Source organism: Rutilus rutilus, assembly GCF_951802725.1.
Source record: "Rutilus rutilus genome assembly, chromosome: 25".
NCBI lineage: Eukaryota > Metazoa > Chordata > Actinopteri > Cypriniformes > Leuciscidae > Rutilus > Rutilus rutilus.
The window spans coordinates 4,808,862-4,834,862 of NC_140229.1; the positions used below are offsets into that span (position 1 = coordinate 4,808,862).

At 37.3% G+C, this 26,001-nt stretch overlaps 1 protein-coding gene across 19 annotated transcripts in view; it reads right to left on the reverse strand.

The window, feature by feature from the left end:
- camk2b2 (calcium/calmodulin-dependent protein kinase (CaM kinase) II beta 2) overlaps window positions 1-26,001 on the reverse strand; it is a 71,922-nt gene that overhangs the window by 37,841 nt on the left and 8,080 nt on the right. For 15 of the 19 annotated variants that reach the window (XM_084400170.1, XM_084400171.1, XM_084400169.1 and 12 more), the window contains exons 3-7: window positions 17,400-17,459; window positions 16,587-16,641; window positions 15,427-15,492; window positions 3,631-3,703; window positions 356-458 (exon numbers count right to left, since the gene is read on the reverse strand). In XM_084400170.1, coding sequence (XP_084256296.1) covers window positions 356-458; window positions 3,631-3,703; window positions 15,427-15,492; window positions 16,587-16,641; window positions 17,400-17,459 — 357 coding nt within the window. Of the gene's footprint in view, window positions 1-355; window positions 459-3,630; window positions 3,704-12,416; window positions 12,490-15,426; window positions 15,493-16,586; window positions 16,642-17,399; window positions 17,460-26,001 lie in introns of all 19 variants that reach the window. The other 4 variants (XM_084400174.1, XM_084400173.1, XM_084400177.1 and 1 more) reach the window with 1 other exon arrangement.

Here is a 26,001-nt window from a genome sequence, read left to right on the forward strand (position 1 = left end):
CTATGGACAGTATATTTTGATTTCCTAGGTAATGAAAGCATATATCCTGAAATTATTTTTAATCTTGTGTGTAAACAAAATGAAAAAATAATTTTGCACCGGGCTTTATCATATGTTCAGATCTATCTACTGAAAATGAATGCAAAATCGTGCATTTTTAATGAGATAATGCCTAATTTGCATAATTAAACATACAAATTTCAAAAACTTGTCACATTTTGTTTTATATACTTGTGTAAGTAATCAACTGAGGAAGTTTTATGGTGACATCTGTTATTTTAAAATGTTACCCTATTCACCTGTAGTGTCTCGCCTTAAACAAATGATGAACGCTCAGTTTAAAGTGATCACGTACCAAACCAGGCTTGCTGGTCCCCTTGTACTTCAATGGCCAGGCCAAAGTCGGCCAACTTGACGGCGGCGTTCTTGCATTTACTGGCCAAGAGCAGGTTTTCCGGCTGGGGGGGAGATCAGGTGCACACTCATATTACTGCTGAACCCAAATCTGATACACGTCACCTTTTAACACTTAACGCATAACATACAACCACAGCTGTGCGCGAGATCTACAAAATATAAGCTGTGCTGGGCAGAGGCAACTTAAAAATCATGTTTGATTAGCATGATTAATTACCCCTGCTTTCCATTTAAAATCATATGTGAGATCTTCCTACTTGATATCTATGACCTTTGACCTTATTATTCAAAAATGGAAAAATATTAAATCTTAACAAATTATGGAAATTTCTATTGCAAATATAAATATTTCTAGTTATGTCAAGCTCTAAATTATTTAAGCACACAGAAGCTGCTATTTGAGTAAAGAAAACACTTTTTTCTCTTGATCACGAATGACTGGAAAAGTCATGTAAATTCACTGCCCATAAAGAATATGAAAAACATTCAGTTCTTGAAACTTCTAAAATGCTGACATTTTTTTTTTAATGTTAATTACTTGTGTATATAAGCACTTGCCACTTTATTAGGTACACCTGTTCAACTGTTCATCAACGCAAATATCAAATCAACCAATCACATCGCAGCAACTCAATGCATTTAGGCATGTAGACATGATCAAGACGTTCTGCTGAAGTTCAAGCTGAGCATCAGAATGGGGAAGAAAGGTGATTTAAGAGACTTTGAAAGTGACATGGTTGTTGGTGTCAGACGGACTGGTCCAGTATTTCAGAAACTGATGATCTACTGGGATTTTCACACACAACCATCTACAGTTTACAGAGTGTGGACCGAAAAACAGAAAATATCCAGTGAGCGGCAGCTCTGTTGATGATGTTGATGATCAGAAAATGCCTTGTTGATGCCAGAGGTCAGAGGAGAATGATCAGACTGATGATCAGCTAATAGAAAGACACCAGTAACTCAAATAAGCTCTCGTTACAATCGAGGTGCAGAAGAGCATCTCTGAACACACAACACGTCAAACCTTGAAGCAAAAGAGCTCCAGCAGCAGAAGACACACACCGGTGTCGCTCCTGTCAGATAAGAACTGAAAACTGAAGCTACAATTCACACAGACTCACCAAAACTGGACAATAGAAGATTAGAAAATGTTGCCTGAAGTGATGAGTCTGGATTTCTGGTGGGATGTACAGATGTTTGGGTCAGAGTTTAAACACCATGAAAGCATGGATCGTCCTGTCTTGTATCAGCGGTTCAGGCTGCTGCTGCTGTAATGGTGTAATGGGTATTTTCTTGGCACACTTTGGACCTCTTAGTACCAACTGAGCATCATTAAACGCCACAGCCGACCTGAGTGTTGTTGCTGACCATGTCCATCCCTTTATGCCCACAGTGTATCAACTTCCAGCAGGATAACACTCCATGTCACAAAGCTCAAATCATCTCAAACTGGTTTCTTGAACATGACACTGAGTTCATAGTCCAGTCACCAGATCTCAATCCAATAGAGCAGCTTTGGGATGTGCTGGAACGGGAGATTCACATCATGGATCTGCAGCAACTGTGTGATGCTCTCATGTCAATATGGACCAAAATCTCTGAGGAAAGTTTCCAGCACCTTGTTGAATCTTTGCCATGAAGAATTAAGGCAAAAAGGGGGTCCAACCTGGTACTAGCAAGTTGTACCTAAATAAAGTGGCCAGTGAGTGTGTGTGTGTGTATATATATACACATTTTATTTAACTATTTTAATACATTTACACTCCTAATTTGTTTTAATAACTTTTTTTTGTGTAAATAAGCAGCTTGGTCACTCCAGCAGAGGTACCAGGAATATCTTCACCTATATGCACTTTCCTCTGAGACCTGACTGGATCATCTTTAGCTAAACACAGTCCATTTGATTGACAGGACGGGCTCTCAGTGATCCCACTGGTGTTAGACAGATACAGTAAAATTTGCTTATTTTTGCATAAAACAATTTACCTCCATAGATATTTACACAGAACATTGAGAACCTTTAACCTACTAGGGCTGATTTGATTTCATGTTGATCTTAAAAACTGTACAGAGTATAAATATGCACATACTACCATTCAAAAGTCAGTAAGATTTAAATCTTTTAAAAGAAATTAATACTTTTTCTAAAAGATCTTTATCTTATTTATTATCTTTAATAAATATGATATCTTTATCTTATCTTTATCTTAACCTATCTTTATCAAACTTTTGAACGGTAATGTACCTCCATAAATATTTACGCGGAACATTTAACAAACGGTATCAAGAAATCCAATAGGGTTCATTTTAATTTCATGTCGAACGTAAAACGCACATGCAGGCTGTCACGTAACCAACTGTCACTCATTTAGACGTATCGGTTAATAATACATCATCCCACTTATCACACACATTCACACCTCCACACAATGTTCAGCCGGAGAGTGAGAGTGTGTGTGTGTGCTGTTATTAAGTAGGTTACGTTCCCTCTCCTCTGGTGGAAGTCGAGCCAGGTGGGAAATTGGGTCCAGAGGAGCAAAGCATCATGGGAAACTTATTCAGGCTCAATCTTTGATCTCTTTCTTTCTCATGCTCACGCTACAGAACTCTCCGTGTTCTGACGCTCAACCACCGTTGCCATCTGCTGGAGCTATTCGCGGAGCTCAGATGGCATCTTGAAGTTTCGGGCTCATGATCTAAAGTGCGTTCTGGTTGAGGATCCGTAGGATGGTGTGAAATACTCAATGACCTTGAGCCGCATCTGGAGAAACGGCACTGGAAACGTATCCAGACTGAGATTTGCATCTTCGAAATATAAAAACAACAACTTCTAAACTAAAGCAGGATTAGGAAGAAAAGCAACATGAAATCAAAACTGACCCTATTTAACTTTACTAATAGAGATTCTTGATCACACTGTAAATTATTTACTGGTGAACGATATCCCATTCTAGTTCAGCGCATTTAAATTGACATTAAAAAAACGAACAAAAAATTAATCTGACATACTAGCCCAATCTGAAGTTAAGCAAGAAATAGATATCCATGCACAGTCACCCATGCCGAATCGGATCCTGAGTATTAAGCCACACCTCCTACAGATTATTAATCATCTCACCATTCGACTCTCATTATAATGCATACGAGGCACATTTGGACATCAAAGCATGCACAACACAAGCACAGAAAAACACATGACCTGTCACTCACCTTGAGATCTCGGTGCACCACGCCCATTTGATGGCAATGAAGCACCGCCTCCAGGATCTGCTGGATGCAGTGACTGCATGCAAACACCAGGGGGCGCATGTTAGTTTGAGCAATGCCATTCTCTCGTGCACAGGCACAGGCAGGTAATGCAGGCCCATTACAAGGAGCTACTGATAAATGTAACAATACATCATCTTCGCCAAACATAATAAAACACTTTAAGTGACTCCCTCTTCCAAAAAACTGTCTTGTAAATCTTGCAAATTTTCACAAGTGCGGCAAAGACTTTTATCTACAGGATGAATCTCCATGCAACATTGTCCAGGTCACATTTCCCCCACAAATCAAAAGAAATTTTTATTTATTTAGAAATACACTTTATTGTAATTTAAATTATGTTTATTGTTGCTATTACTGAGTTCATTTTTCATCATATTTTAAATAAAAAACAAAAACAAATCAAATTGAAAAATAAAATTCTTAAAATGGTTAATTATTTGTTTATTTATCTATCATAAATATATTTTTGTTGTTGTTTATTTATTTCATTTATTTGTATTATATTTATTATAAATAAATAAATAAATAAATAAATAAATAAATAAATAGTCTATTTCATAAACTATTTATTATTATTATTATTTATATTTCATTATATTTTAAATAAATAAAAAACAAACAAATAAATAGTTTGAATTGAATTGAATAAATTATTTTATTTTATTTTTTTATTTTTTTTATTTTTATTTTTTATTTGAAAAAAATTATAATAATTAAATGTACATTTTTGGGTGAACTAACCCTTTAATATTTATTTAATTTATTTGTATTATATTTATTATAAATAAATATTATTTTATTATTATTATTTACTTTTCGTTATATTTAAAATAAAATAAAATAAAAACAAATAAATAACATTTAAAATAAAATTCTTAAAACATTTGTGACATTTTCATGCCAGTTAAGCACATTCTATCCCAAATTAATCAAGGGCTCCAGTTATCAAAGTTCGGCTAATTAATTCTTTATTTTGATTTCAGAGTAAAACGTGACCCAGACAGACAGAGATTCACCCTTGGATTTATCTTATCTGCAAAGAAAACTGAAGGGTTAGCTTTCAAACACATTAAAAAAATAGCACATAACTAAAAGCAACTTGGGACTTGAGGAAGACGACCACCGTCACCCAAAACACAGAGACCCAAGAGTTTCCTGACACTTCTGGATGAATTAAAGGCTCTTTATTATAAACTCTGTTCAGTCCGCAGGAGTGTTAACGTGCATCTACGTCTTCTGCAAGAGCAGACATGATGCTTTTCCTGTTTTACTGACACAGGAAGCTCTAGCTAACACTACACACTTAAACTGCTCTCACCACCCACGACGACAGCGAGCATCAGGAGAGATAGAGAGGAGGAGAAAGAGAGGTAAGACTGGCAGGCGGCCCTGGAGTGTTTTTTGGCAGTTGTGTGGTGAAATGTACCGGTGTGTGAGGAGAGGAAGGTGGACGGTGTGAGTCAGCCTGTGTAGGCGTGTGCTGCTGATTTACTGAGAGCCAGTGTGTGTGTACATGTGTGTGTACATATAAAGCTGTTTTCTAGTTCTTCTACACTAGGACTCTTCAACTTCCTTCTTTTGGGGGACAAAATATCCAGATGAAGATTAATCAGAGTGGCAATCATTAGATCTGAGCACTGTCATTGCACATAATGTCCTGACATGAAAAACAAAACACCTATTTTTATTTTATCCATCCATCTATATTTCCATACATCCATCGTTCCATCATTCCATCATCCATCCATCCGTCTATCGTTCCATCCATCCATCGTTCCATCTATCCATCCATCCATCATTTAATCTATATATCCATCCATTGTTCCATCCATCCATCGTTCCATCCATCCATCCATCGTTCCATCCATCCATCCATCCATCGTTCCATCTATTCATCATTTCATCTATATATATATCCATCCATCCATCGTTCCATCCATCGTTCCATCCATCCATCCATCCATCCGTCTATCTATCATTTCATCTGTCTATTGTTCCATCCATCTATCTATCCATCTATCTATTGTTCCATCCATTGTTCTGTTTATCTATCTATCTATTGTTCCATCCATTGTTCTGTTTATTTATCTATCTATCTATCTATCTATCTATTGTTCCATCCATTGTTCTGTTTATCTATCTATCTATCTATCTATCTATCTATCTATCTATCTATCTATCTATCTATCTATCTATCTATCTATCTATCCATTGTTCCATCCATTGTTCCATATATCTATCTATCTATCTATCTATCTATCTATCTATCTATCTATCTATCTATCTATCTATCTATCTATCTATCTATCTATCTATCTATCTATCTATCCATCCATCCATCCATCCATCCATCCATCCATCCATTGTTCTGTTTATCTATCTATCTATCTATCTATCTATCTATCTATCTATCTATCTATCTATCTATCTATCTATCTATCTATCTATCTATCTATCCATTGTTCCATCCATTGTTCCATCCATCATTCTATCTATCTATCTATCCATCCATCCATCCATCCATCCATCCATCCATCCATCCATCCATCCATCCATTGTTCTGTTTATCTATCTATCTATCTATCTATCTATCTATCTATCTATCTATCTATCTATCTATCTATCTATCTATCTATCTATCTATCTATCTATCTATCTATCTATCGTTCTGTTTATCTATCTATCTATCTATCTATCTATCTATCTATCAAACATTTCGTCTATCTATCCATCCATTGTTCCATCCATCATTCCGTTTATCCATCCATCCATCCATCCATCCATACATCCATTTATCGTTACATCCATCTATCATTCCTATCCATTCATTCATCTATTTTTCGTTACATCTATCTAGTCTACCCATATATCTATCTATCCATATATCTGTCGTTCATTCCATCCATCATCAAATAACTAAAACCAAAAAAGAGTAAATAGAATAGACTTCCTCTATATTTGTCCTGCAAATACTAGATCAAGTGCAATTCTCAGATATTTCAGCAGAAAATTTCATTTCATTTCATTATAACTTGATCTGATGATGAAATGAGCCACATCCGTTCAACTAACTTCTCTGTCACTTTTCATTTGAAGGTTTGTTTTTCACCATCAGTGTCTCTTTACTGAACAAGACCCATTTATCAGAATAGACACAAGCGAAAATGGTGCACATGACTGAACTATAGACTGAACCTCTAACTCGGCTCCACATGCGAGCGCTGAGTGCTGAACCCGTCTCTGGTCGCACAGCAATTTCATCAATATCAATCGGAAGGCAATAAAAATGACTGATGGCTGGATCTGGCTCACAGGCCGGCAGCTGAAGAGCCCCGAGGGTAACGCTGTTTGCTTCACTAATTTAACATAAAAAGATTCCAAAAGAAAGAAAAATCACAAATGGGATCTCTTTAAAGGAGTTATAACACAAGAAATCCAATTTTTCTTACACTTTTGAGGTGGAAGGGTTCAACAGTGTAACTTCGAGAGCTCAAAACTTCTCCAGTCTGAAAGCAACATTTACTGAAGCCCAGCAGCAGAATACAATTTTGAAGAAAGTCTGAAATAGTGTTTGAAGAGTTTGGTTCAAAAATGCGATAAACGCCATTTAAAAAAAAATTTAGTTACCGCAAAAATCAGTCTTGTATAGACCTTATGCGCCAGAGAAACGAGGGCGCCGCCATCTTTCGAATATTGTCTTTAACTTCCGTTTTTGCGGTCGCTCTGTATATTTCTATGGCATTGCTGTCCAGGGGCCGGTTTCACAAAGATAGACTTTGATTATGGCTTAGATATAGTAGATAGTCAGACTTCAGATAGACATCAAAATCAGACCGTTGCACAAAGCACTTAAGACTCTGACTATCTTAAGTAGGACTACACTGCAATGCATTCTGGGTAAAATAAGACACTTTTCAAAACAAAAAACATGGCGGATCGAGTAAGCGCATTCAACCGCTCAGTGCAGTTTACCCCAGCGGAAAATATGTGTTTGTTGGAGGAGTATAACAGTTACAAGGACATTTTACTTGGGAAATTTAGCGGAGAATGTAGTAACAAGAAGAAATGTTTAAATTATGAGACATTTTCCCTTTTCTTTTGGCTGTTTGTAATGTACCTGATTGTTACTGCTGGTTGCCAAGGTAACATAGAGTCTTAGACCTAAGTTAGCCTGGGGGTAAGGTGTCTAATTTATTCGGTCTAAATTAAGTCAGTCGTAATCAGTTACATTACAAACAGCCAAAAGAAAAGGGAAAATGTCTCATAATTTAAACATTTCTTCTTGTTACTATAACAAGAGAATTTTTATTGTGTAACTTCGAGAGCTAACTTAGGTCTAAGACTCTATGTTACATTGGCAAGGTAACACAGAGTCTTAGACCTAAGTTAGCCTGGGGGTAAGGTGTCTCATTTTTTGGTCTAAATTAAGTCAGTCTTTATTTTTGTGAAACAGTCTAACTTGCATTAGACTAGTCTATGAGCAAATTTTAGACTAGTCTAACACTATAGACCGGTCTAAAATAGCTTTGTGAAACCAGTCCCAGGAGTAATTAGTTTTGAAGTGGATTTACTTAATGTAAAGTTAACGAAAGTTATCATGAGGGCTGTAATGTTTAAAGCAGATGACTTAACAAATGTCAGTAGACCGGGAAGATTTTAAAACGAGCCGTTCATTAATAAATACGCAAAATCGCTGTGAAAATACAGACCGGAAGTCAAAAGACAGCGAGCGCAGCGCTGAAAAGGGGCGGGGCTACATAAGGTCTATAGGGTCGGAATTGAAAAGTCAATTTTTAATTTTACGTAAAATGCGATATCCGCCGTGTTATTCTGTCATGTTTTCTCCCTTTCTTTCCAAACCGCGACAAACGCCAGTCTCCTCTCTCTACAGAATGCTATACATCCACTCAACCAATCACAGCATTGTAAACAGTAACGGCAGCGCTTTGAATACACACCCGGCATCCTAGTTTTCCTTATCTACTTTGTACTTTGTGATCAACAAACAAACAAAAAAATGAATAATTTTGACAGCATTGATGAACCTGTGGTGGTTTCTGCGGTGGGGAAGAAATCTAATCATGTACGTGAGGAGATTAAGAAGATGAGGCACTCGGGAGGAGGAAAAATGCCGACTGTTGCTTGTTCTCACACAACGGCATCAAACTTCTGTCACGCTGACACATTGACCCCAGGGGATCTTGTGAAAAACGCTCAGTTGTTTTACTCAGTCAACGAAAACCGAGCAGGACCAAGCCATTTTACAGCTGATCGCCGTCCTATAGCGATGGCTGATTGAATGTATTTTTAGTCCAGTGCCTGTATATAAGATTAGTATTGACCAAGTTCAGAGGCTGTCATATGTGGCTGTCATATATTTTCAACAGTTAAAATATGAAAAATAACTTTTATATTGATTCAATGGATTAATTGCATTTTGGAAGAAAAAAAGTGCCATTTTGGGGGGGAAATAATCAGTTTTTATAATAAATCTTTGAAAATCAAAATCTGGATTTTAATGTTTTATGTTATTATAACCTAAAGATGCTATGTGAAAGTTTGATACTGAAAATGATGGTTTTCATCTTGCCACTTTCTTGGTAAAGAAAACACATTTTTACTCAAATTAATCAAAATGGATTTATCGCGTTTTCGGAACCAAACTCTTCATTTTCTTGTGAAATCATGCTCCAATAATCTTTGTTTTAATTACATTTCTTGTAGTTCCCTGTGCATTTAAAGCTTTGGTAGTAAAACTAGAGCAACTAAAAACTAGCTAAATCATCTCATCTCTCTAACTATCTATTGTTCCATCTTATCTATCTATCTATCTATCTATCTATCTATCTATCTATATATCTATCTATCTATCTATCTATCTATCTATCTATCTATCTATCTATCTATCTATCTATCTTATCGTTCCATCTTATCCATCCATCCATCTTTTTCTATCCATCCATCAATAAAAATATAAATAACTAAAAAAAAGAGAGAAACCCGTATAGGCCTCTATCTTTGTCCTGCAAACACAAGCTCGAGTGAAATTCTCAGATATTTCAGCAGATAATTTCATTTCATTATAACTTGACCTGATGATGAAATGAGCCACATCCGTTCAACTAACTTCTCTGTCAAAAAACTCAATGTAAAACATACAACATTAAGTTACGATTGTTTTTAGAGCATATGACCCCAAAACTTTGATTTTGAGTCGCAAGTGTCAAATTCACCCACGACCAAATGATCTCATCTATGTGATCCGTTTTAATTTTATGGCTCTATACTCTTACAGGAATTTTAGGAGAACAACCTGAAACCAAGTTGATGGGTAAATGACTCAACTCAATGAAGTCTCCTGAGCAATAAAAGTGCAATTCCTGACTATTTTCCCCTCTGTCATCAAGTCAAGAGGTCAGACCTATCAAATGCATCAACAGCAGGTCCTATGGCGCACGTAACCTCCCGTTTTCTGGAGGTCTGGATGAAATGAAGTTGAACTAAGCAGATACAGTCAGCAGCTTAATTTGAGCTTCTGAATCAAGACCACAACAAACTGCGAGACTCTGTAAGAGCCCTTCACTCAAGTGACTATTAAACAAAACAGCGGCACTCTGTCATCCTGAATGCCAGGCTTGACTGAAACAAAACATTACACGCGCCCGAGAATTACCCAATTGCAAAGATAAATGACACTGTTTTGAAACAACAGAGAGGAAGACAGACAGCGATACACGAAACAAAAAGAGAGCAGAAGACAGAACGGGTGAGGAGAAACTCTCAGTGCATCAAGAGCAGTTCGGCTGTTTTCACACTCGAGCGTCTGCTGCCGACCCGAGTTCATTCGACGTCACAATTTGGTTGGTTTGATCAATGGGGCAGAACGCTCAGATATACCTTATCTACCCCTAAAGGATGCATATTAGTACCTTAAATTAATAGTTCATGCAAAAGTGAGAGTTCTGTCATTATTCACCCACATGTCGTTCCAAACATGTATGACTTTTTTTCTCTGGAACACAAAACAAGATATTTTGAAGAACGTTTGGGTCGGTATTGTCATTAACTAAAACTATTAGAGTGCAACAGTTGGGTTTCGGAAGTAAAAACTACATTTTCTCCATAGGGGAATGATAATAAACCTTTAAAGAACCTTACTGTGAGCTGTGAGGTTGTTAATCGATGGTATTTGCTTCTGTTAAAGATGTCAGCCTGCATTATTTCAACGTAGTTTTAAAATAATAGTGTTTAACAGTGGAAATCATGGTTGAAAAACTACATTACCCATAATGCTGTACGGAAAATTCCACCAATCAAGAGTCGAAACAAGCAAAAAGCAGCAAAGATCTCGTTAGCTCCGCCCACTCCCATGAAGCACCGCAAATTATGTAAATCAAGTAGATCTCCCTATGCTTTCAAAATACTTAAATATTTGAATATATATGCATATTTTGCAATAAACTTAAATATATATATATATAGGCTATAATATATTATATATACATACATACATACATATATAATAATCATTATTTTTAAATATAGTAGTAATTTCATATTTTCCCCATCATTTTTAAATAATGCTTCATGGGATTTTAGTTCTTTCAACCACTAAAGCTGTTTAAGTACATGGTCTTGTACTTTTCTATTTTTGTCTGATTTTCAAATACTTCCTTTTGCTTCAAATCAAAGTTTGTAATGTTATGATTCAGCTTGTAGCTGGTTGACTTGGTTCATGGCTTATAATGCTTTAATCAAGACTTTAGTTCCCATGGGAGAAATTCACGGAAAAAATACTTCCGGAACCAACGCCACTGGAAAAGTGGGTGGCACTGTTGCATGCAATTGTACATTTTTCAATGTCAAATTTTTCTATCGTGTTTCACACAAAGACAGTCAGTCATGCAGGTTTGGAACGGCATGAAGCAATGAAGACAGAACCCTCATTTTCATCACAGATTTTTTGCAAATTGGTACCTTAAAGTGAAAGCAATAAAGCATAATTTGAAGCATTATAATAAAACGTTCTTTTTGATGCTCGTTCAAAATTGGCAACTTGCATCTGCAACAGACGTGTTCACGATGGCATGACACAAATTGCACTGTGAATCATAGCCAAATAATACAAAGTGAAAAGTGGCCTGTAGAGGAATTCAGACCAAAGTACTCGAACACAAACAAAACATTTCGTGTAGGATTTCATTTAAAACAATTTTCACTCAGAAATTTCACGAATAATTACAAAGAGATGGAAAGTAACACGTCGAATTAAACGTGAAATTTTGAAGAAAGTCTGAAATAGTATTTTCTTGTGAAACATGCTCCAGCAATCAGTGCTTTATGTACATTTCTTGCAATTCCCTGTGCATTTTAAGCTTTGGTAGTTAAAACCAGAGCAACTAAAAATATGAGTCAAACAATGTTTTTGATCTTAGACCCTGTTTTCAGCTAAAATGGCAAAATGCTGCTAGGGCTCACAATAGTATTTGCATTAAGTGTGCGAATTGTAGCCAAATAACACAATGTGACACAAGATCATAGCAAGAAATTAAACTCCAGTTCAGACTAAACGATCAAACCAAGTGTGAAAACAGCCGTCGAGTGCAGAAACACACCTCAAGTCCCAGACGTACGGTTCAAGACAGTCAGACACACAAATGGGCGGCACGAAACAGGCAAGAATCACATGACACATGCAGGGGGGCCAGTGCACTTCCCATACTGACCTTCAGGTCCCTGTGCACTATGTCATGATGGTGAATGTGACTGACACTCTCTAGAATCTGATGGATACAATGACTGTAAAGACAAGCGAGAGAGGAGAGGACAGACAGGAAACAAGAAGAAAAAGAATCGATGAGGGAAGAGAGCCGTGAAGGAGGCGGTGAATTAGTCACGGGGAGACGAGCGCGGCACAGGAACAACACAGATAAGAGAGACTGTTTGATATGATTGTATGGAGAGGGTGATGAAATGAGACGAGTGATAACGGTGAAAGACCTGATGTTACACGAACAATATTCAGAACAATAGAAGCAGTCGGGCGGGGACGCATCATATCCTGTGAGGGCGCTCACATGTGGGATGGAGAATTGCAGGGAAGGGTGAATGAATCAAACAGAGTAGAGCTGAAAATATGGAAATGATCCGTGTGTGTGTGTGTGTGTGTGTGTCTGGGTGTTTAAGAGTGTATCAACTGTTTTCTGAAATGCTTACGGTGTTTTCCTCACACACATCTAACACAGGCCTCATTAATAAGGATGGTCTGCAGTGTGAGAGCGTTTCGGGACCGTTGGGAGAAAAGTCACTCGTCCTTTTAGGCCACTGCCACTCAAAATCTTACATTCGTTGATCCCACACATGAATACTTTTTGTGTGCAAAAAAACAGAGACTGACACGGATATGTTTGAATAAAGTCGTTATTTTAGTTTTTTCGCACACAAAAAGTATTCTCGTCGCGTCATAACATTAAGGTTGAACCACTGCAGTCACATGGACTATTTTAACGATGTCTTTACTACCTTTCTGGGCCTTGAAATTTGCAATGATGTTACTGGATGGTTCAGAAACCTCTCAGATTTCATCAAAAATATCTTCATTTGTGTTCCAAAGATCAAATTACAGGTTTGGAACAAAGTGAGTGAGTAATTACTGACAGTAGAATTTTTATTTTTGGGTGAACTATCCCTTTAAAAGTTGAGTTTTCTGTGATGTATTGATGTTTTATCACTCAAATAATGTAGCCGAATTAAAGATTCTGAAGAAAAAGAAAAAGAAAAGAGTTCTTTTTGTAAAACACATGTTTTTGTAAAGAAAATTGTTTTAAAAATACTTAATGAATATAAATAAATATATATATTTTAAATAAAAGAATAGCCAATATGAAAACATACAATATGGTTCAAAAGTTTGGGGTCAGTGAGATTAAAAATAAATAAATAAATAAATAAATAAATAAATAAATAAATAAATAAGACAGGGTTCCCACACCTTGGTTAACTTCCAATTCAAGGACCTTTCAAGGACTTTCCAGGTCCAATACCCTCAAATTCAAGGACTTAATGTGGGGATACATTTTAAGTGAGAGCAAGGTTACATCGTTCCAGACTATTTTTGCAATGTTTCACGGTGTGTCTGTGAAACGTTGAGGTACCATTGTAGTAGTTTTGTGCGTGCGTGGACGTCATGGCAACGTACAACACAAAGTACCTCACGCGGGAAACACTTAACGTAACGCGTAAATGTGAGAAACTAATGTAAATCAAGCAATAACAAAATAACACATTAGCGGACCAGAGGGAATAATATGGATTATATAACATTATAAGAATAAGAAATAAGAAATTAATACTTTTATTCAGCAAGGATGTATTAAAATTGATCAAAAGTGACAGTAAAGACATTTATAATGTTACAAAATATTATATTTCAACTAAATGTTGTTCTTTTGAACTTTCTATTCCTAAAAAAAAATCCTGAAAAAATATATATCATGGTTTTCACAGAAATATTAAGCAGCACAACTGTTTTCAACATTGCTAATAATCAGAAATGCAGAGCAGCAAATCATCATATTAGAATGACTCTGAAGACTGGAGTAATGATGCTGAAAATTCAGCTTTAATCACAGGAATAAATTACATTTGAAAATATATTACAATAGAAAACTTAAATTGTAATAATATTTTTTATCAAATAAATGCAGTGAGTATAAAAAGACTTCTTTCAGTCCTAATCACCCCAAACTTTTAAACGGTAATGTATGTACTTACTGAAATTTAAATAAATGTTTTTGTGGCCAAAAAAAAGAAGAAATTCTCACTTTTGAGCCATGAATCGTGTCCTTAGGCTGTTAGTTTGAGTGATCAAACTAGTAAACAATAAAACGGCAAAAAAGAAGGAACCCAAGCCATATCTACAAACCAGAACATCACAGAGACTTTTCACCCGGGAAACCACCCAGAACACCCAAACTACATATTATAAATGACATTAAGTCTCTGTCAGGGATTTCTAGAGCTATTGAAGCTCAGATGAAGCCAGTGTGCGGGTTCACGTGTGCCGCTGTGCTGGAGAGGGCTGAATATGAGCTGACACTCTCATTAAGTGTGTGAATTAGAGGCCTACTTTCAGACACTGCTCTAGAGGAGGCAGGCGGAGGGGATACATTTCATCGTCTTGACGGTGGATGGGCGGCATCGTGACACGTTTCTACCCACGAATATGGCGGATGAGCTCATTGAGCCGTGTAGTCTCATCACTCGCCAGCTCTTGTGTTTCCTCCCTCGGTAAGTATCTCTCGTTCCCTTTCTGTTTCTCGCCGCATCTCTCACTCCCACGTGCTTTCCCACACAGTCAAATTGATTAAAGCTTTTCTCCTGAGGGCGACTGCAGCGTGTGGGTGTGTGTGTGTGTGTGTCGTTGTGTGTGTCTGTGAGAAGATCTGAAAAACAGGAATAGATGGAACGGGGGGAAAAATGAAGCCGATGGGAAAACTGGAGGAAAAGGGATCTGCACGGAGAGAGCGAGACACTGCCTCAAACATTTAAAAAACTCATTTATCACTCGCATGATGTGGACCAAAGTATCACTCCCATATTATACTCGAATGTGTGCGAAGTACATACGTTTGTCCAGTTAAAACGAGCGAAAGAGGAAAGCAGAAATGTGGATGGAGAGGAAATGGTCGTGGGAGGGTCTGGACTGGATAACAGAAAATGGAGAAGCTGTTTTACCTGGCGTCAGCTTCACTGTAATATTCTCTGGCTACGATGTCTTCAAACAGCTCTCCACCCGTCACACTGCAGGACAGAGAGAAGATATCGGCACCACGGTCACCATAATCAAACGCAAATTGATTCTGTAATTCTTCAGCTTCAGTTTGGTGTGCTTTACACTGGCATCGCAAAAACTGTGCATTCATATTGCAGAAGCATTTGCACTCTCGCTGGGTGTAATGGGTTCAATAAAAAAAAAAAAAGGAAAATAGGAATGCAAACAAAATGAAACAATTGAATATATTTTGTCAAATAAAATATTAATAAAATAAAATATTTAATAAAATATTAATAAAATAAAATATTTAATAAAATATTAATAAAATAAAATAATACAATACATGTAAAAATGTTAATTTTAAGTTTAAGTTTAATTGAATAAACTAATAATAATAATAATACAAATGTTTAAAATATTTTTGAAAATAAAATAAAAATGAAATAATGTAGTAGCAAATGTGCAAAAATGAATAAATTAAAAGAATATTTTTTTTTACTACTACTAGCATAAGAAAAATACTTTCTCCTATGCTAGGTTGGGTTAGGTTGATTTCTCTGAAGCGTAAATAACCTGACAGAGCAACACTGGCTCAACCAATGGTGTGATTTTTAATTGTTCTGCAGAATTGACATACTTCACCTTTGCAACAGTAAATTACGTTAAGTAATAAATGAAGACATCAGCATTAAACAAGCACAGTTAAATAGGACAAACTAAAGACAGCTGTGATGTTAATTTACAGACATGCATGCGTGTGCATGGTTGCGTATGACAGGAAAAGAAAGCGAGGCAGAGCGAGAGAGTATGGATGGGGGAATCCTCTAGAAGAGAGATCACTGGGGCTTCGGGGGGGAAACCCCTGATGCAGGATTTCTCTGAGACTGGGCAGCCCGGCTCTGTTGCTATGGAAACTGGCTCTCGAGTGAGAGAGAGAGAGAGAGAGAGAGAGAGAGAGAGAGAGAGAGAGAGAGAGAGAGAGAGAGAGAAAGAGAGAGAGAGAGAGAGGGAGGGATGCTATGGGGAAGGTAGAGTGGGTGGGCGTCTGTTGAAGCGCACTGAGCAAAAACAAAGCAGAGAGAAAGAGATATTATGCACCACATTATATGGAAACACTTACAGGTCAAATAAGAGGTAATGGAAGCCTTCCTCTGATATACTGTCATGGAGCCGCACTGCATTAAAGATAAAGAGAGTCATAATATCATCAAATACTTTCAATTTGCCATTCACTCACAGCACAACTCAAAGAACAGATTATGAAATGAAATTAACTCTTTCCACGCCACTGACAGAATTTTCCGGATTTCCGTGTTTTCACTGTTATACGGTAGGGGGCGCTATTACACATCTTCTGAAAGATTACTGAATCTCCTGATCAGAATACGGGCGAAGAAGCAGCAGAAACAAGCGATAAGTAAAATAACGAGATCATCAACATTAAACAGCATATAAATCAAAACTGCCTAATGTTACTGAATGAAATGTCGACCCAGGACGAGCTGTAGGACTGTGAAGCTTCCGGGGCGTTGATGGACTCGATCTACTCCATCTGTGTTTTGATCATCGTTCTGAATCCGATCTGGATGGTCTTTGACAAAAACTCGATTTTTGCTTAAAATATTGAATTTTTTTTACGAAACTCACCCACATTCAAGTGTTGCATAAAAAGGAAGGTATGAAGCAAGAATAAAACTGATTTTTTTTTTTTTTAAAGCAGTCTCTTCTTTTGAAATATTGCACATTCAGAAATTCATACAACTAAATATTCTGGGGGCCATGAAACTTTGGTGAAAATGATCAAAAACGCTGGCAAGGAAAGAGTTAACAGGAAAGCTTTCCATATCATTGTCCCTCGAGCTCATTTAGTCATCATGGAGAAGTTCAGGTGCATCTGTGAAGCTAACTTTAACGGCCGATGTTTCAGACTCACCGATATTGGGATGCTTGAGCAGACGGCAGATACGGGCTTCCCGTTCCAGCTTCTGGTGATCTGGGAAAACAATTGGATCAATAATGTAATGGAGAAATTGCAGATGGATTGATTAAATGTAAACATTCTTTTTTTTTATGTAAACAAAGCTTAATTTAACCAATGAATAGATTCCACAAATATTCTGTGGAATTTAATCATTTTGTTGATGTTTAGCCACTATGAAACTATGCTAATTTCACATGAATTTTAGTTAAAGGGATAGTTCACCCAAAAATCTAATTGAAAGTTGTTTAAATTGTTCTTTCTTTTGTTGAACAAGAAGATATTTTGAAGTATATGGGTAACCAGACAGTTGACGGTAGCCATTGACTTCCATAGTATAGAGAAGAAAAAAAATACTATGAAAGTCAATGGGGTCCAACAACTGTTTGGCTACCGACATTCTTCAAAATATCTTCTTCAGCAAAATAAAGAAATTCATACAGGTTTGAAACAACTTGAGGGTGAGTAAATGATGACAGAATTTTCATTTTTTGGGTGAACTATCCCTTTAACCTCAACATCAAGCTGTTAACTAACCGCCAGATTACCGAGTATGACTAGACCAACTCCTACTCTACAATCGAATCTAAATGTGACAATCATCCCATTACAGCAGATCAGGGTGATTAACGAAAACAAAAACTTGAACCATAAAAAAAACTTAGTAACTTGAAACCATATAAACAATAGCTAATATAAAATAAAACATAAAAAAATAACACTGCAGATTCTGCAAACTGTGAGAAAAATCACGCTGATGCAAGTGCTGAAATGTCACATAAACATGGTGAAACAGTAAGTTGGCACTACTTTATCTACCGATCGTGACGAGTGATTATCATCATTATTTTTTCCCGCCCACACATGCTTTTTACCGTCAGGGGAAAAGTCGTGTCAGAGGCGGAGAAAGTCATTGCATTATGCTGAAAGATTATGAAAATGAATGAAACCTGCACAATAAGACCATGAATATTAATAAACAATAAGACTACTTGTACTTATCAAGGGCCAGCGCCACAGACTATCATCCGGACTATCCTGACCCCATAATCAAGAGTAAACCTTTTTTTTCTTTTTTTTTTTAATCACAATTTCCTGATTTCCTGAAATCCTGATTTCTTTGAGAGGAGGGTTTATGGCCAGTAAATGTATGGGCTTTTTTCCAGATCTTTCAATCTATTTTTGATGTTTAATAGTTTTAGTAGTGACAGGTTTGTTTACAGTCCGTCAAATACGTAAATAGGCCACGTGTTTTCTAGTTTGGGATACTTTGTGTTGCATCATCGCCCCCATTTCGTTACTTCAGTGCTCTGTTGGTGACTCTGTACTTATCATATTGTTACCTATTGCTAACTGGGTCTATTTTGCGTTTATATTGTGAAAAGTGGCGTGAAAAGTGTTGTATCAGAAAGCAGACACACTTATTCGCTCATATAATGCAAGACATAGAGTATCATCCAAAGGTTTGGGGTTAGTACCTATGCTTTACAAAGGCATTTATTTTAAAAATGTAACAATTTCTTGTCAATTTTGAGAGGAGTTGAGCTGCTTAAAATTACAGTGATACATTTTTTAAATATTCTTTGACAAATAGAATGTTCAAAAGAACAGCATTTATTTCAAATAGAACATTGTAAGTGTCATTAGCATTAAGCTTTGTATCAGTAGAAACCCGGTAGTATTTTCGCATGACGTGCTTCCCTCCCTCATGTCCCCCTGAGACGAGAGATTTCTGTATTGTGTGTCTGGAAAAAAACCTCTGATGACGCAAAAATTGTTATTTAGCATCATCTGAGGCTTTTTTGTGCAGAGGCGAGAGACTCCAGCCAGTAGGAGGAGCTCGTTCCGCATGTCTTCAACCCGCCCATAGGGGGATCTCACGATAAAACGCCGTCTTTTCAGTTTCGAGTCGACTAGTAGCCTAGCTGTATCATTTCTCCCGATACTGCCCTCTGTAACCGGTAGGCGTGGCTTGGGAGTGGCCTCGTAGAGCAGCGAAGCAAGTGCATTCTGGGAGTTGTAGTCTTTCAGCCACATGAGCCAAAAATACATTTTCTGGCTTTTCTCAGTCTAGAAGGCACCAACTTCACATTTCTACTACATAAATGACCCAATTTAAATACACATTCATCTTTCCAGCGGTGAAATATCCCTTTAAATGTCACTTTTGATCAATTTAATGTGTCCTTGCTTAATAAAAAGTATTCAATTCTTTAATAGAAAAAAACTATTCTTACTGACTCCAAACTTTTTGTGCATTTCGTAGATGGAACAAACAAACACAAAATGGCACCAATATCCTGAAAATAACTCATTTAAGTTGTCATGGCAGGATGAATGCATGATGTTTGATGTGAAAATAGAAAAATCACATTCATAATTAATTTCAAATCTTTTGAGCAATGCTTTTTTTATACTTCTGAAGGGCAGTGACGGTTGTTTTCCTGCTCCATTCACATGGGTTAAACCCTTTTAAAGTGCACATTTAAAGCGGTTTGTACATCACTTCAAACACGGCAGCAAAGGTCACGCTCAGCATCATGCAGACCACAGGATCTACTGTAAACCACACGGCAACGGCCAACCAGCGCAACCTCTTCTAGTCTGACTGTGGAGGACATGCTCGACTCGAAGGAATCTGCATGATACGGAGAGACAGACGCACACAGCCGAGAGACCTGGACCGCTCCGGCACACTCCTGCTGTCTGCCATGCATGAGTCATACGGGAAGGAGGACAGCTGGGTAACAGGGCACAGATTATCTCCAGCGCTTCACGATTCAGTCCCGGTAAACAGACACGGCCGGCTGTCTATCATCCCACCATCATTAGGGCTGCATCCGAAATCGCATACTTGTACTATATAGTAGGCGAAAAACAGTAAGTGACAAAATCCAACCAAACATGCCAAGTGTGAACACACCCTGAGCAGCACACGCACCAAACATCTTTCCAATCTTGTAACGAGAAGCATTTACAAACCTGTTGCACAACAAGAGAATATTTAATAACATGTTTTTACCCCAGTCCCATTCCATTCAAAACAGTCACGATTCAATACAGTAACATTTTAAAGTTTGAGGTCAGGAAGATGTTTGTAATGTATTTGAAAGAAGTCTCTTATGCATTTATTTGACCAAAAACTGTTTTAACAAAAGTAATATTGTATAATATAACTTTTATTGTATTTTAAAATGTGATTTATTCCTGTGATTCAGTCTTCAGTGTCACATGATCATTCAAAAATCATTCTAATATGATGATTTGCTGCTCGAGAAACATTTACTATTATTATCAATGTTAAAAACAATTGTGCTGCTTAATATTTTTAAGGAAACCATGATCCTACTTGAACAGTAGTGTAGATTAAGTAGACCTCAGGGACGAAACGCACTTACATTAAAAAATGCATTATCTGAGCCATTTAAATTGCTATTGAAGCTATAGTCGGTTTACAGAACCTAATTGAGGCCTCTTTGCAACCCTCCCAAACAGACCAAAAAAAAAAAAAAATCCACACACACACAACAGCTCGAGAAGTTGTCACATTGAGCGGAGTGACTGGTGTGAAGCTGTGAGAATGCTGACACCCAAACACCACAAAACGCCTCTGCAGCAAAGAGCACCAGACCCTGCCGAGAGAAAGACTCCATCCGATCAGACTACAGTAATGAACCACACGCCACAGCTACAGTACACTGGCCTGTTCACATCACTCACATCAGTTATGGGGATTAAAGATGCATTCTCTCAAGTTATGTTAGTAAAAAAAAAAAAAAACACACTCACAAATGTCTTGCCTCATCTAACATTTAGAATTGAAGAGGTTGTTTTTGTTGCTGTAACTCTTCTGTCATTTTAAATGTACCCCCTAAATCCCATCAATATGTAAATCAACTCATGAAATGGCATTCCCAAGCCGTTTCCCCATAATGTGACATATTTCTGAGCGAAACAGGACATGGCTGCACAATTAGGGGGAGAAAACATCTAATTGGGTTTTGTTCTGATAGAAATTGCAGTTGCGATATAAAATGTGCATGGAAAGAAAAAAGCTCCAGGTTTTTACTGTGCCTGTTTGTAGAGTTGCACAATTTGGTCAACATTTTTGTGATTATATATATCAATATTTTACTGCGAAATTAAAAAAAAAACAAGTAAGAAAAAAAATATTTTAGAGTAAAACTGTAAAACTACAACACTAACATTTATGGCATTTAAAAATGTCTTGATTTCTTCATTTTTAACCGGTAAACTATCAAGCTTTTATTTTGGCAGAAAATCACAGGGAGCCTTTAAAGGGTAACTCTCGCCAAATTGCAACCTAGGCTATTTTTGTTAATCTACCCGAGTCAAACATTCGAGTAAAAGCATAATTAGAATGGAAACGCCACTTTTAAGATTGACCGTATTTTCGTTTTAGGTCAAAATGCCTTTTGAATGGGAGTGTATGGGGCACTACAGTGATAGCATCAAAATCGCTATTTTTAAAACACTAAGAAGGCTCGACACAACATGAAACTGTGCTCGAAGTATCACCAGGGGCTCTACACATGAACTCCAGCATTGACCACATTGTTTGTGTACACAAAGTTTACTAAAAAGAAAGGTTCTGTACGACTCACTTTATCAGTTAGTGTTTCCGGTGGCTGGAATTTTGTCAGTCAAAAGTAGTCGGTCTCTGAATGCAACGTAACATGAGGAGCGTAAATATGGAGAGCTCCTAAAGCTTGTTTCAATATAAATTATTACTATTATTTGAATAGATATTGCCATGAGCTAAGTGTGGAAGTTATCATGCTGTTCATTGGAATTACAAGTTCATGACATTCCCTCATATTGGAGTCAGTTCATTACGTTGCATTCGTAGATCGACTAGTTTTGACTGACAAAATTCCAGCCACCGGAAACACTAACTTATAAAGTGAGTCGTACAAAACCTTTCTTTTTAGTAAACTTTGTGTACATCAACAATGTTGTCAATGCTCGAGTTCATGTGTAGAGCCCCTGGTGATACTTCAAGCACAGTTTCATGTTGTGTCGAGCCTTCTTAGTGTTTTAAAAATAGCAATTTTGATGCTATCACTGTAGTGCCCCATGCACTCCCATTCAAAAGGCATTTTGACCTAAAACGAAAATACAGTCAATCTTAAAAGTGGCGTTTCCATTCTAATTATGCTTTTACACGAATGTTTGACTCGGGTAGATTAACAAAAATAGCCTAGGTTGCAATTTGGCGAGAGTTACCCTTTAAAGCAGGGGTGTCCAAACTCACCTGACTTGACTCACCTCATCAGACCTTGATTATCTGGTTCAGGTGTGTTTAATTGGGGTTGGAGCTAAACTCTGCAGGACAATGGCCCTCCAGGACTGAGTTTGGACACCCCTGCTTTAAAGCTTTGAATTTTTTTTTTTTTTAAATCCAGGTTTTACCAAAGTACCTTTCAGGCAAGTCATTTCACTCGGCGGCCATCTTTGAAACGCCTCTCAGGCAGCTATTGCAATCATCTCTTTGAATGGGGAAACATCAATCAAATTCTCCAAAGTTGTTCACCAAACTCATGATCAAATTTCATATTTGAAGTCACCAATGAAATCTGAGTGACAACTGCCTCATAAATTGTTTCCAAATGCTCAAATCATGAAAAAAAAAAAAAAAAAAAAGGCATTTTTCAGGCTGGACCAGCCAATGCTTCTCTTCTGTTGACAACAGCCAGTTTAAAAGTGCTTCTCCTTACAAGTTTAGGAAAACAGATGCCCAAACTTCCCAAATGCAAGTTATAAGCGATGCAAACTTGGAGTGGAGCAGAATTTACTTCAATTAATTGTTCTGCCTTAACACGAGAAATTCAACAAGAAAGTATATATATAGGCCAGGACTTGATTCTATCCATTGGGAATTGATTCATTGTACATTTAGCAGATGCTTTAATCCAAAGCGACTTACAAATGAGAAACATCACAATCATTTACCATACGTGAAGAACATATTACAACAAAATGCAAGGTAACTAAATACAAACAATTTTGATGCAAATAAAATCCACCAAGAGGTAAATGAAAGATAATGTGCACTGTACACACACCAACTGTGTGCAATCACATGCCACTGTGCTCACGGTTGCTTCCACAGAAGCATGGCAGGATAATAGGCTTGTCAGAAACTATAACAGCTCAAACGATTGTTATTTTCCCCAGTATTTATCCCAGTGGTAGGTTGTTATAATTGGAAATAATCACTGAGTCGATAGCCCTGATCAACCTAACGGGTTCAGTCATGCTAAACTCTCCATAGCCGCATGTGTGTGTGTGTGTGTGTGTGTGTGTGTGTGTGTGTGTGTGTGTGTGACACTCGGGTAAATCCAGGTCAACTCCATGCTGCATTGCAGGTGCTGCTGCGATCATGCACAAAGTATTCACAGCAAATCACAACTTCCCAAAAGCAGCTCTTATGGATTCTTTTCACATTTACAGGTCCTTAAAAGTGGAAGTCGTCATAGTTGAGTAAACTTCTACAGTGGTGAACGGAAACTCCAACAAAAATCAATCATGCGTTCCCATTTGATCCAAAAGCAAAAGAATAGCGATAGCATATCTATGATTTTTCCAAAAGAGGATTTTTTTTTTAATCAACAGTGGTCAGAAGAAAGATGTCAAATCCCTCAGCCGTTGTATTAGAAACAACCTTTATTTATATAGGGCTTTATACAATACAGATTGTTTCAATGCAGCTTTGCAGAATCAGTGATGCAAACTTCATCAAATATGAGACAAAATTCAATCTGCTCTTACAAAACAATATTATTCAGCTCAATTCAGTTCAGTTCAATAACTGTAAAGTTCACCAATTATGAAACGAGTTTGATTCAGCTATGAAGCAGCTCTACAGAAGGCAAGCGTCATTATCCAGCATCAATTCAATTCAATAACTGTAGATGTAGCAAAATTCATAAATTATAAAAGAGTCGATTCAGCTAGTAGAGCTACATGTGTCATTATGAAGCTCAAGTCAGTTCAAGTTTGGTTTCATCCAACAATATCAGTGCAAAACGATAATAAAACATAATGTATAGTATTATAAATGTAAATTAAAGGTATAGTTCACTGACCCAAAAATGAAAATTCTGTCAGTGATTACTCACCCTCATGTTGTTCCAACCCTGTAAGACTTTCGTTCATCTTCAGAACACAAATTAAGATATTTTTGATGAAATCTGAGAGCTGGCTCACCCCTCCATTGGCTTCTATGGGATCGAAACTTGCCGGCCCAGAAAGTTAGTAAAGACAATGTTTAAAATAGTCCAAGTGACTGCAGTGGCTCAACCTTAAGTTTATCAAGTGATGAGAATACTTTTTGTGCGCAAAAAACAAACAAAAATAACGACTTTATTCAACTATTCATTTTCTTCTGTGAGGGCCTCTGAGTGAGTTCACGTAGTGTAACAGCGCAGCGCTTCTGGGTTGTGCGTCAGAACGCAGGCTCACTATTGGCCGACGCTGGTCGTGTGTGATGCGTGTGATGCTGGCCAATAGTGAGCCTACGTTCTGACGCACAACCCAGAAGCGCTGCGCTGTTACACTACGTGAACTCACTCAGAGGCCCTCACAGAAGAAAATGAATAGTTGAATAAAGTCGTTATTTTTGTTTGTTTTTTGCGCACAAAAAGTATTCTCATCACTTGATAAACTTAAGGTTGAGCCACTGCAGTCACTTGGACTATTTTAAACATTGTCTTTACTAACTTTCTGGGCCGGCAAGTTTCGATCCCATAGAAGCCAATGGAGGGGTGAGCCAGCTCTCAGATTTCATCAAAAATATCTTAATTTGTGTTCTGAAGATGAACGAAAGTCTTACGGGGTTGGAACAACATGAGGGTGAGTAATTACTGACAGAATTTTCATTTTTGGGTGAACTAACCCTTTAAAGTCACCATGAAATCAAAATTGACCATTCTTGTTTTTTATGGAATATTGCGGCATTTATTATAAATGATTTATCCATGCACGTCTTTTTTTTTTACGTTCATGTGCCTCGTAATCTTTAATCAAAATAGCTTCGCCTCCCTCTTGCAAAGACATCTTTTCTCTTCTCTCTCTGATGATGTGTTTACTGGCGCGAGGGCGGGGCAACCTGTCACTCACATGAGATCCACCAATAGAAAACCACATCCATCCAATCAATTCCCAATGCGCAAAATCAAGTCCCACTCTACATTTTTTCCTTGTTCGAAAAGCCGTTTCACTCGGATATGCATCACGAAAAGAGTACTGCAACTTCTGTATCACGCCGTCGCCGACCTAAATTTTTACAAGTGAAAATTGCTCAATTTTCGAGGGTTTTTTAACAGTGGAAACATGTCTTAGTCTATGAAAAGGGTAAATTGCGTAATAAGAGAATCCTTCTTGAGGAAGGGAGCTGCGTAGTCATTGGCTGCTCTCTGTGTCAATCACCCCACCCTGGCTCCGCCCCCCCACATTTGCTCCAGTTGCAACTTGCCACATTTTGCATTAACTCTTTCAGCACTGGCATTACCTTCGCATGACATTTAAACCCTGT